This window comes from Paroedura picta, chromosome 2 (assembly GCF_049243985.1).
Source record: "Paroedura picta isolate Pp20150507F chromosome 2, Ppicta_v3.0, whole genome shotgun sequence".
In the NCBI taxonomy this organism is placed as follows: domain Eukaryota; kingdom Metazoa; phylum Chordata; class Lepidosauria; order Squamata; family Gekkonidae; genus Paroedura; species Paroedura picta.
The window spans coordinates 40,143,531-40,155,795 of NC_135370.1; the positions used below are offsets into that span (position 1 = coordinate 40,143,531).

The 12,265-nt window shown below is 46.2% G+C and overlaps 1 protein-coding gene across 3 annotated transcripts in view; it reads left to right on the forward strand.

Annotated features, from left to right (window-relative positions):
* Window positions 1-9,261, forward strand: part of SLC38A11 (solute carrier family 38 member 11) — a 42,901-nt gene extending 33,640 nt beyond the window's left edge. Inside the window, exons 10-12 of one of the 3 annotated variants that reach the window (XM_077319857.1) lie at window positions 2,872-2,984; window positions 5,247-5,378; window positions 8,733-9,259. In XM_077319857.1, coding sequence (XP_077175972.1) covers window positions 2,872-2,984; window positions 5,247-5,378; window positions 8,733-9,005 — 518 coding nt within the window. In that variant the 3' untranslated portion in view covers window positions 9,006-9,259. Of the gene's footprint in view, window positions 1-2,871; window positions 2,985-5,246; window positions 5,379-8,732 lie in introns of all 3 variants that reach the window. The other 2 variants (XM_077319858.1, XM_077319860.1) reach the window with 2 other exon arrangements.
* Window positions 9,262-12,265: the final 3,004 nt, after the last annotated feature.

The following is a 12,265-nucleotide window of genomic DNA, read 5'->3' on the forward strand; positions in this document are numbered from 1 at the left end:
GTAGGGCAGGGGTAGTCAAACTGTGGCCCTCCAGATGTCCATGAACTACAATTCCCAGAAGCCCCTGCCAGCGAATGCTGGCAGGGGCTTCTGGGAATTGTAGTTCATGGACATCTGGAGGGCCGCAGTTTGACTACCCCTGGTGTAGGGTTTACCTCTGGGCGCAGAATTTACAGGGCCATCTGAAGCAGTGTTCTTCCGTTGAAGTCACTGTCCTTACAGGAACATAACTGGACTTAGGCTGGCCCAATTTACACAAAATAAAACTCTGTGACACGGAGAATCCAATTTTTCCCTTATTTATTTTAAAGAACCAGCTTCTCGAGAGGCAGTTTGGTGTAGTGGTTAAGAGAGAACTGGGTTTGATTCCCCATTCTTCCACATGCAGCCAGCTGGATGACCTTGAGCCAGTCACAGTTCTCTCAGAGCTCTCTCAGCTCCACCTACCTCAAGGGGTGTCTGTCGCAGGGAGAGTAAGAGCACGTGATTGTAAGCTGCTTTGAAACACCTTCAGCTAGTAAAAAGCAGAGTACAAAAAGGCTCTTCTAGTTCTTTATGAATACTTAAGTATATTTTTCTTTTACTTCATTTGTACTTGACTTCTGACTCCTGCAGGGACCCAAAGTGGCTTATTTCCCTCCTCCCTTTTGCCCTCACAACAGCACTGAGAAGTAGGTTGGGCTGGGACTCTGTGACTGGCCCAAGATCACCCTGCCAGTATTGGGATTTGAACCTAGGTCTCCCAGTTCCTAGTATGAAACTCTTACCACTACACAGAGCTTGCTTCAGGCCTCTGTGTCAGAAATGAATTGTTTCAGAAACACATTACCCCATAGCTTCCTATCTCTGTATGTGTCTCAGTGGGTAGGGCTCCCCCTTCCACCTGGTTGGTTGGGTCTACATTTCCTCCTTTTTGAAGGCACCAGATGGGAGGTGGGGAGGGGACGTCCGAGTCCGAGTCCATCTCTGGGTTTTTGCTGCTAGGCAGAAATTTGCTGTAAGTAAATTTGGCTTGGAAGGAAAAAAATATGCTATTAATACTTACGTTCAGATGAAGCAAAAGGATAATCTGGAACCTGCCTTTCCCATATGTAACGGCTTTCATGCTCGCAGGGATCTGAATGTGCTACCTGCCTCTTGAAAAATGTTGCGGATGTTTGAAAAGCAAGCAGCTTGTGCAGACTGCTCTAAGAAAACTAGCTCTTAAGCGGCACGGACCTCCGGCCTTTTGCTGTAGCTACAACACATTCTCACTTGTCCAGCTACAAATGTCCCCAGGATAGTGTCCTACAATGAAGACTTTGTCTTGGTTCCTGCTAATAAAAAAATCTCCACTGATCGTATGAATTTCATCCATGGAGCGTGATTTCTTTGTCTCCCCTGCCTTTGCTGCTGGAGCCCAAAACGTCTCCCCAAAATGCAGAGAAGCCCCAGAAGCAGCACAAAGGGAGAGTTGGCCGTCTGGCATGGGAGACAGGAATCAGAAAATCACCCACGCTTGCATGGAAGTGATTGGCAGGATCCAATCTGATGATTCATTCTGCAATCATATATTTACCAAGGCTCCTGTGATTAATTCATACCTGAAGTCCTCCAGTCCAGCTTTGATCCGGCTGCATAGGAAGCATGTTTCCCCAGACGTCTGCCTCTGCCATTCCTTAAGCAATTGTTCTTGTCCTAACAATAACAATTAAAAAGGAAATCCCTTTTTGTTTGGACCATGTGTTTTTCATGTTAAACTGGCTCACACCCTGGCTTAAAAACAAACGCCAGAAATATTTTCACAATACTATCCTAGCAGGAAGAATGCAAAACACAGTTTGTCGACAACGTCAGATTCTGAAATAATTCTTTTTTTAAATAGCAAAACCTATTTTGCCTAGTATTCATAACTATTATGGTTTTATCCCATCACAAGACACATTGAACCACTAAAATTGAGTTAGTAATTGAGTCAGCGACGACTCACTTCTTAAAGGAAGAAGCACAACACAGCCTGGTAAAGAAATGAAGGGCATGCACAACTTTCCCGCCTTCCCTGACCCCCCCCCCAATCTCCTCATGGGTCCCTCAGTGTAGCCCCTCCACCACCTGCACGTGCAACATCTGAATCATGCGCATGCATTTGAGAGCCTGGTGACACAAGCTCCCCTTCCCTTCAGGCAAACACTGTGAGCCTAGCATTTCTGGCGGGACAGAAATAGTGCCGGGTGGGGGAGAAGGAGTCTTGAAAAATTAAAAGACCAACAACAGTTTTCTATGGTCCATATATATAGTCTGTATATAGCACATGCTAGCAGGGGCTCCTAGGAATTGTAGTCCATGGACACCTGAAGAGTCAGTTTGGCCACCCTGTTATAGCGTGTTGTATATTTTTGCATGAGTTTTATTGCTACTGCTTACACAATTCTCATGAATGCCTGGATCCATATCCTGTTTGAAATGTCAACTACAGTCCTGTACACACTTACCTGAGAGTGACCCTGTTAAACCAAATGGGGTTTACCTCTGAGTAACCATGCACCAATTTATACAGTTCATTTGTTAGCCATGGGCAAGTTTGAGCAATGCATCAACCCTTTGTCTACAGGGAGATGGGTGGAAGGGAACATGGTAATGCTCCACCTCCCTGGCATGCTTGCCCCACTTCCCACAGGCTGTCCCTTATGCTGTTGAAATTCTGCATTTCACCTAGGGCTTAAGCCAACCCCCACCATATTGACTGACTCATGGGAACCCACTGGCTCTGCAGGCAGGGTTGGTGCACCCAAGCATGTGGGGAGAGTACAGCTGGTTTCACACGCCCCCCACCACACATCGACCTGTCTGTCACGCATAAGAAATTAACCTTATTGTCCTCCACTTCCCCAGGAGACATATTTGAAAATTATTGCAGAGAAGATGACCTTGCTACGTTTGGAAGATTTTGTTACGGGGTCACGGTCATTCTGACTTTCCCATTAGAGTGTTTTGTTACCCGAGAGGTGAGCATTAACTAGTTATATTCTTAGGATGCACTGTACCACATTTGATGCATTCATACATTTGTACCTCAGCTTTCTCCCCGGGGCCCCAAGTGGCTTACAAATCATTCTCCTCTTCTCCATTTCTTCCCTCACAACAACTCTGTGAATAGGCAAGGGTGAGACGGGCCCAAGGTCTGCTTCCCCGGCAGATGGTGGATTAGAACCTGGGTTTCCCCAGCCCAACAAGCTGGCCCAGTGCTCTTAAATACTACACCACTGTGGCTCTCCAAAAATCCTAATCTCCTAAAATTTGTGAAATCCCAGCACAGCACATTGTGATAGATGCAGGAAGCTGGAGTTAATGTTTTCTGCCCTGGCCCACAAGGCTAGTGATGGCTGCCGTTTTGTTGACAATACTCTTATAGAAAGCTTGTATGCCACCCACATTTATAATAGGCATAGACCAAGCCAGTTTTGTGTTTCTACCCTAGTCTGAAGCAATTAGTACAATTCAAAAAAGCCGTCTACATATCTGTAAAAGTTCTAGCTCTCCTTTGGGGCTTTGGAGTTTCACGCCTAAAGAGGTACTTTTGTGAGGAAGAAGAAGAAGAAGAGTTGGTTCTTATATGCCGCTTTTCCCTACCCGAAGGAGGCTCAAAGCGGCTTACAGTCGCCTTCCCATTCCTCTCCCCACAACAGACACCCTGTGGGGTGGGTGAGGCTGAGAGAGCCCTGATATCACTGCTCAGTCAGAACAGTTTTATCAGTGCCGTGGCAAGCCCAAGGCCATCCAGCTGGTTGCATGTGGGGGAGTGCAGAATTGAACCTGGCATGCCAGATTAGAAGTCGGCACTCCTAACCACTACACCAAACTGTCTCATTAGGAATAAAAAATACCTCAGTGAGATTTGCAAAGACATCTCTAGCTGTATGGTACTTTTAGTGGCCTGTAAGCAACTTCCCATGTTCCTGGAAACTTTTAAAAAATCAAGGCTAATATTTATGTCCATATCCCATTGAGGGCCCCAAAACAGCTTAAAACATTGTTCTCCCCTCTTTTTATCTTCACAGCAGCCCTGTGAGGTAGTTTAGGCTGTTAAAGCGTGTGACTGACCCAAGATTACCCAGGAATCTTACCTGGTAGGTTAAGGATCTCAATTGGAATCTTCCAGATTCTAATCTCTTGGAGTCTAGCTAGGTACTACACCAACTACTCTAGCCCAGGGGTGGCCAAACTGTGGCTCTCCAGATGTTCATAGACTACAATTACCACGAGTCCCTGCCAGAGCAGTTTGGCCACCCCTGCTCTAGCCTGTTCGCTGTGTATAATAACCATATCCTGTGTGTTTAAACTGAGTCGTGGCATTTCAAATACAGAGCTCCAAACACTTATTTTAGCAAAGGCAGAGGAGCAGGAAGACAAACGTGCTTAGACTGCGTCACTTCAGTACAAAATGTAGAGCATTCCTTAGTCAAGGGCCTGCTACTAAAGTCACAGGCCTGTGCGGTCATCCTTGCCAATGAGCCCTGTTTGAAACACTTAGGATGTGCATAAATACACTGAGTGTTGAGGCTCATTCCACGCACATTGTATAATGCACTTCCAATGCATTTTCGAAGTAGATTTTTCTGTTTTGCAAAGGAAAATCCGGCTGCAAAAGCACACTGAAAGTGCGTTATCCAACCCGTGTGGAGTGGGCCTTTCTTTCGCTCTCTGGTACTTCAAAACTACACACTGCAAGAACCAGGCAGAAAATCTGAAGGTTGCTTTGGCACCCTACAATGACGCTTGTGTTGGAATCCCTTGGTAATCCTTTCAGAGGCCTGGATCTGGATAGTTAAGCCCATAGAAATCCGTGGGCTTAATATTCCATTGGATGGCTGAGTGGGTGCTTAAATAGTTCTTAACACCTTGCTGGAGTATGAGCGTTGTGTTTAAAGTCGAACTATCAATCTCTGCTCCAGATGTCTAAAAAGACTCCTGACTTGGCCAAGTCGGATCTGGTTATTTGCAACCCTAGAATAATCTTTGACAAAGAAACACTATGAGCAGTTATGGGGGGGGGGGAGCATTTCACTAGCTGTGGCTCTCCAGATGTCCATGGACTACAGTTCCCATGAGCCCCAGCACATGCTAAGTCTCAGCACCCCTAAAGTCTCTAAGTTGCATTCTGAGTTTTCCTTCCTCTTGCCCTTATCTATGCGGGGTTCTTAAGAGATGCCACTCATTAGAATAAGTTGCCTGTCACGATAGTGTTGAAAACTCCATTTCTGTTTTAGGTCATAGCCAATGTGTTTTTCAATGGGAAACTCACAACGGCTCGGCATGCCACCTTGACAGTCGTGGTGGTGGCTGTAGCGGCGAGCATTTCTTTAGCATACGACTGCCTGGGAATCGTTTTGGAGCTGAATGTAAGTAGTCCCAAGCGCTAACTACTACTACCTAACTACTAAATTGCTTTTGAGAAACCCATCAGCTTATGTGTCATGTTGTGACCAAGGAAGGTGACACATGCTACCTTGCCAGTTGCTGAATCAGGGAACCCAGTTGTCTGAATTTCTCTCCAGTGGGGACCCAAAGGGTCTTATGGTATTCTCTCCCCTCCTCCATTTTATCCTTACAGCGTTTCGCCTCTGTGGGACTTTAAAAGGCCCCAGATCACTCAAGATGCTTCCGTGGCAGAGTGGGGATTTGAACTCAGATCTCCCTGGGGGTAATCTTGAGACCTTGACTACTCTGCTACGCTGGCTGAAGCAAAGCTGATCCTTATTGACCAAGGATACAGTTTACATCCAGCTTTGGGATACTCAGTTCTATGAATAAATGAAGCCTGCTTTCGTTTGCCAAGTGTGGTGTAGAAAGGGGCTGAAGAGTTCAGCTGAGGGCAGGCCAGGTTCAAGCACTGCTCTGAAGCTCGGTATGGGCTAGTGACAATTTCCTAGTGTCAAGAGGTACACAATGGTGGAGGCTTGTGGCGTTCCAGAAATACTTTTTGCCCCTGAAAACCACCTGTTGGGTGGGGAGCAATCTGAATCAGGGTCATGGCACTGTAGAAGGAGGGTGGCGTTAACTGTTCTCCCTGCATTGTTTCTTCAATTGGAAATTGACTCCATAAGGTGCTTTCTTACTTCAAGAATTCTTGCCCTGATTTTCTCCCTAGTGGGAACCCATATCGACCAGGGCCTATTCTACACACAATAGATAATGCCCTTTAAAAGTAGATTTTCCTGTTCTGCACAGGAAAATCCAGCTGCCAAAGCACACTAAAAGTGCATTATCCTTTGTGTGCGGAATGGGCCCAGGTCTCCATTGGATGGCTGAGTGGGTGCTTAAATATGCTTTAGGGGGGGAGGGGGGAATCAGTATTGTGTTTGTGTCCCTGTCCTCAGCCTTATGTACCTCACTGCTTCTATATAACAGCTAAGGGGAGAGCCTTGTAGCCTGTGCTCCCCCTGAGGTCCTTGGAGAAAAGGCAAGGCTACAAATGTAATGAATCAATAGTAACCATTCATATTTATACACTTCTCTGTGTATACAGAAATGTTTCACGTAGAATATCTCGGGGATCCTTGTGATAGCCTTGGGTTGGATTGTAACTCTCAGCAGTGGAAGGGAACACAGATGCTTACCAAATTCCCTTTTGCTCTGATAGCAAATCCCTGTGGGCTGGGATCCATCGTAGCCCTACGATGACAGAAGAGAAACAAGAGGCTGATTTTGCTTCTCCCCACTGCTGCCACCCAACTGGGTGATTTGGGTTTTATTATCCTGGGAACTTGCCTTCTGGAGAGGGACTACTAGGTGGTGGGCCAGGGAGGTAAGCAGCAAAATACTACCACCCACGGGGATCCGACCCCATTGTACGGCAGGTCTCTGCAATGGCAAGGCATGAACAGAGTCTGTAATTGGCAAGGCTAGAACCAGGAACATCCTAATTAAGACCATAATCTGTTGGCTGCACTAAATCTGAAGATTAAGCATATAAATATTCGTAAATCTTTTGCTGATAAAAGTGATTTCTTTGAAATAGAATACTTCTTAAGTAAGAATTGCTGCATATAGTTCAAGGAAGTACTTGTCGGGTGTTTTTGTTCCCCATTCCAGCAAGATAAAATTAATTTCCCTCCCTACTAGGTTTTTTCCACATTATCATTTTACTTACTGGTAAGTTTTTGTTTCTCCAGGGCTTCCCCCCTCCCCCTGTTCTGCACATGTCTTTTCCTCCCTAGTAAATTTAATATCATACAGGGTTTTTTCCCAGCATATCTCCCTGCAGAGAGCTAGTTTGGTGTAGTGATTAGGAGTGTTGACTTCTAATCTGGTCCCTGCTCCCCCACATGCAGCCAGCTGGGTGATCTTGGGCTCCCCATAGCACTGATAAAGCTGTTCTGACCGAGCAGTGATATCAGGGCTCTCTCAGCCTCACCCACCCCGCAGGGTGTCTGTTGTGAGGAAAGGGAAGGTGATTGTAAGCCGCTTTGAGCCTCCTTCGAGTAGAGAAAAGCGGCATATAAGAACTAATTCTTCTTCTTCAGTAATATTGGGGCTCTCTCAGCCTTGCCTGCCTCACAGAGTGTCTGTTGTGGGGAGAGGAAAGGCGAATGTAAGCCGCTTTGAGACTCCTTCGTGTAGAGAAAAGTAGCATATAAGAACCAACTCTTCTTCTTCAGATTTAAACTCCATGTTTTTATTAGGGGTGTGAATTCAGCATAAAACGAGCCAAAAAAATACCCCAAATATACCTTACTGGTATTTTGGGGTTTTTATTTAAGCTGATTACAGATCAGATAACCTGATTGGCTACTGCAGGAGTGGCCATACTGGCTCTCTAGATGTCCATGGACTATAATTGCCATGACCCCCTGCCAGCAGCAGTTCACCCCTGGGCTTCTGGTATTGGGGGGGGGGGTTCCGAGGATATTCAGCTATACTGAAAATGAGCTAGAATGGCTGGGGCTGTGAGCTCTGCACCACATCAGCTGAGGCTGGCCCCACTTGCAGCTTGGTTTAAAGTGAGCTGCAAGAGGAGCCAGGCCAAGATCTGCTGGGACAGCCAGACAGGCCTGTGTATGGCAGGGAGAGACCTGGGGCCTGCTTTTCCTGTGGCACAGTTTAAACCGCACTGCAGGCTTTAAAATAATTGGTATTTTTCTTCTAGATCAATTAGACCTGGAAAAATTTGCCATTTCCACCCCTAGTGTTTATGCTGGGGGGGGGAGGAATGTGTTATAGCAAATCGACCAACAGAGGGTGCAAAACACATGTGGAACAGACACCCCCTGCCTGAAGAAACAGGAACTTGCCAGCAAGTAAAATGAGAATGTGGAAAACTAGAACAACCCTTCTCACCTTTTTTTTTTTTTTACTGTTGAGGAACCTGTGGAGCATTCTTCACGCTTCAAGAAACCCCAGAAGTGGTCTAATTGTGAAGGATATGGTTGGGAAGCATAGCTGTGTACATGCCCACCCAGAGTTGCTCCCCTTCCCACCTCCTCCAGGCCCAGCATGAGCCATTTTGGGAGGGGGGGGCAGGTGGATCAGCTCCCACCCATTCAGGAAACTATTCCAGGGATGTCAAGAAAATTCACAAAACCCTGGTTGAGAAATCCTGGTCTAGGCTGTTTCTGTTTCTCTTGCAGCCATCTGCTGGAGGTTCTTACTCATTGCTTTCCAGTTCCACTGGCTTGGATACATTTTGCTTATCCTTGCTGCACCCTCCAGATTTGCTGCGTAATTCCCTTCAGCCTTTCTCTTCCTACCTGCAGGGAGTCCTCAGTGCTACTCCGCTGGTCTTCATCTTGCCAGCTGCCTGCTACCTGAAGCTGTCCGAAGAGCGATGGACCCATCCCGATAGCCTGCTCTCCACACTGATCCTCCTCATAGGTGTGCTGGTGATGATCGTTGGCTTCGTGATGACAGTCCTGCATCCCCAGGAGTGCAGCCACGGAAAAGAAATGCCGTACTGCTTCCCGGGCAACTCTTCCCTCTACAATAACACACCTCCGTCTTCCCAGCCAACTCATCAGCCCTCGGTTTAAGCACAGCCTCCTGAGCAAGGACTGTGAATGTTGTTTTTAATGACAGCCAACAAAATACTTGTTGGTTACATCTGTGTGTAAAACTGTAGTTTGTGTGTTGTCGTCATTCTTTTACAAAAAGGAATATTAAATCTGGGGGGATTTTCTCTTTTGTATACAGAAATAAGAAACTTTTGTATACTGAAATGAGTTAAATAGTCCATGGGATGGATTCAGGCAACCAGGAAGCACATGGCAACTGTCTAAAAGTACCACCTGTGAGGATGTGTTGAGATGTCGTCTGTAGTCTCGAATCACACGGTTTCATTTCATTTGCATATTGCCTGTCCATTTTTCTCCCCAGTGGGAAACCCTTAGCGGCTTGCCAATCATTCACCCCTCCTCCATTTTTTCCCTTTGCCAACTTGGTGTAGTGGTTAAGAGAAGCACCCTCTAATCTGGAGAGCTGGGTTTAATTCCCCGCTCCTCCACATGCAGCCAGCTGGATGACCTTGAGCTACTCACAGTCCTGTTAGAGTTGTTCTCCGAGAGCAGTTTCTCTCAGAGCTCTCTCAACTACATTTACTTCACAGGGTGTCTGTTGTGGGGAGATGAAGGAAAGGCAGTTGTAAGCTGCTTTGAAACGCCTTTGGGCAGTGGAAAGTGGGGTATAAAACCAAATCTTTTCCACAACAAAATTAGCCCTGTGAGCTAAGTAAGGCTGAGAGAATGACTGGCTCAAGGTCATGGTAGAGACTGTATTCAAACCTGGGTATCCCAGATCCTGAAGTTAAATGCTGAACAATACACTGTGCTGCCCACAACCTGCTGCTTAGAAAAACCAGACCGATTCCCACATACAGGGTGTTCCTGTGGACAACCAGGAAATCAGTTTAATATTATTGCATAAAGGCAAAGCCTGTAAAAGACTATTAGCAGTGCCCTCGAAATGTTTGGACTCCAGAGGCGGAGCAGGTTTCAGTCCTGAAATAGTTAAAAATAGCCATTCAATGCAAATACTCAACACATGTTGTCATGAGCAGGTGAAAAGGGGGACTGATGTGAAGAAGAAAAACTTTCTACACCTGATGAAAGCCAGTGCATGCATCTGAAATGCCTCCGTGTGCACACCAGGACTGTTTTGGAACTAGAGCCTTCGTGCAGCCTGGAGTATGAGCTGGCCTTGTCTCTTCCTGCTCCCGCACAGGGGAGCATTTGGCCTGGTGCACCTCATCCACCCCAGATTTGTGCTCCGACGTGGAAGCCAGGGCAGCAAAGTTCCCAGTATGAAAACGGTCCAGGAGTGTTGCTGATCTTCTCCCGCTAGAATTGCCAGCAGAGTCCTGACATTGGGAAGTCTGGCTACATCAGCAGATGTGGCCTGGTTATTAGCCTGGCATTATTGGCACATCACCCCATAAATGGTGGTTTGTGGCAAGGTCGGGGCCATTCCGCATGACTTAAATGTAGCAGAAGTCTTACCTTTGGTAAACGCTACTAATTCAAGGTTCCGCATGACATCACACCCAATCTGCAACATTCCTGCAAGACTTCATTGTAGCGCTTTTCAGGAAATCCAGAAAAGTGGATTCCCCCTGAGAAAACCGCTACACTTCTGCGCACAAGCTGCAACACATCAGCGAAAGGCATGTGTGTTCTCAATCTAGCGGTAGAAAGTCCCTCCTCCGCTCTCGCCGCTGAACTTCCGGTGAAGCGATCGCCATTTTTTTTCCTTAGATGGGGAAAGCAACGAATGAGCGAGGCTTCTCAGAGGTTTCTCCGGCTAAAGTTCCTCCACAGAACTGATTAAAAGTTAAACAAAACTCCCTACTGCAAGTGTCTTTAAAGTTCCCAAGCACAATACAGCCCCTTGTTTGACACTGCACATAATTTCGGCCACAAATCTCGCCCATGGGGGGGGGGGTTAACTTTAGGAGCCTGTAAACGCCAGTTCCTACGCCTGCGGAAAAGGCCTTTCTAATACACTGAAGGAACAAATATGCGTTGCTACAGGTGTTCCCGGGTTTTTAAAAAAGTTCTTAAAGGGAAACATGAACACAGCAGTTAATTAGCTTTTAAAGGGTGGGAGGAAGCGTGGAAAAATATTGCCTCCCCTATTGCAATTTCGGTGAGACCGGAAACTTGTGTGTTATGAGAACAGCGCTAGTGGGAGAGCCTTTTTTCGCTAGAAACGGCTGTGTGCGTTACCGCGATCTGCCGCTTTTGCCTGCAGCGCTTTTCAATAGCGCACAGATTTAGCCACATTGCCCTTTGTGCGGAATGGCCCTTGGTTTGGATTCTAGTGCAATCTTACTGATGGGTTTGTTTGTCACATGTCTCCCCTCATCAGAGCAAACATAAGACACTGACTTACTGAGATGCTGGCATCACATAGGGCATTCACTGGTGTCAGGTTCTTAAATTTGAGCTGCCCCAGAACCTGCTGTCCCTTGCCCGGCATATGTTTGACTTGCAAAGGAGCGCCATTCATTTTACAAAAGAATAATTTCAAGGAAAATATAGGGCTGTAGTCTTGTCCCCCTCCCCCTTTTAGAACAACAAAGAGAGCACAGTGACGTATTCTAATTTATTTAATACAGAAGTAAATGTTGGCAGCGCTACATGGAGAGAACTCAGAGCAGGAACTCTGAAATGCCATATATATAAAACGCTGCCCTCAGAAAATCAAGCCAAGCTTTAACAGTTTCAGGAAACAACTCCTTATTGTAAATTGGAATCCATTAAATATAGTTTACAATCGTGTTTTTAGTTATTGTTGGTCTAAAGATGCTGAGTGACTCTCTCATTACGAGTGTTTTCTGCACCATTTTTAGTTTAGTCTCAGACTGAAACCGCTGCCCTCCCTTTCACTGGCAAGGCCATCAGAGGAAAGCCCGTGAGGCAGTTTCCTCGTGCCACAAAACGCTGTTAAGGAAATACAGAACACATTTGGGTTGATTTAATGGGATTTAACGGATGGAAACGAGGCAAGGAAGCCAAGGTGGACGAGCCAGAGCTCAGCAAACGAGCCAGCGATCATTGGCAGTTCCTGAAATTTAAATTAGGAACTCTAAATGAGGAATTTTGTGGAAAATTTTAGGTTGAATTAAGAGGCTTCTCATCATAAATAGACTCGCCTTGGGTATATAACTTTTTTTCTTTTTTGCTGTAAGTTTTAAAGGCTTGGCCCCATCTGTCCTGTGGGAACGGTTTCCCCAAGGTCTAGACCAATGCAAGTCCAGTTAACAGTGGATTGAAATGGCTCCTTCCACCATTATTCC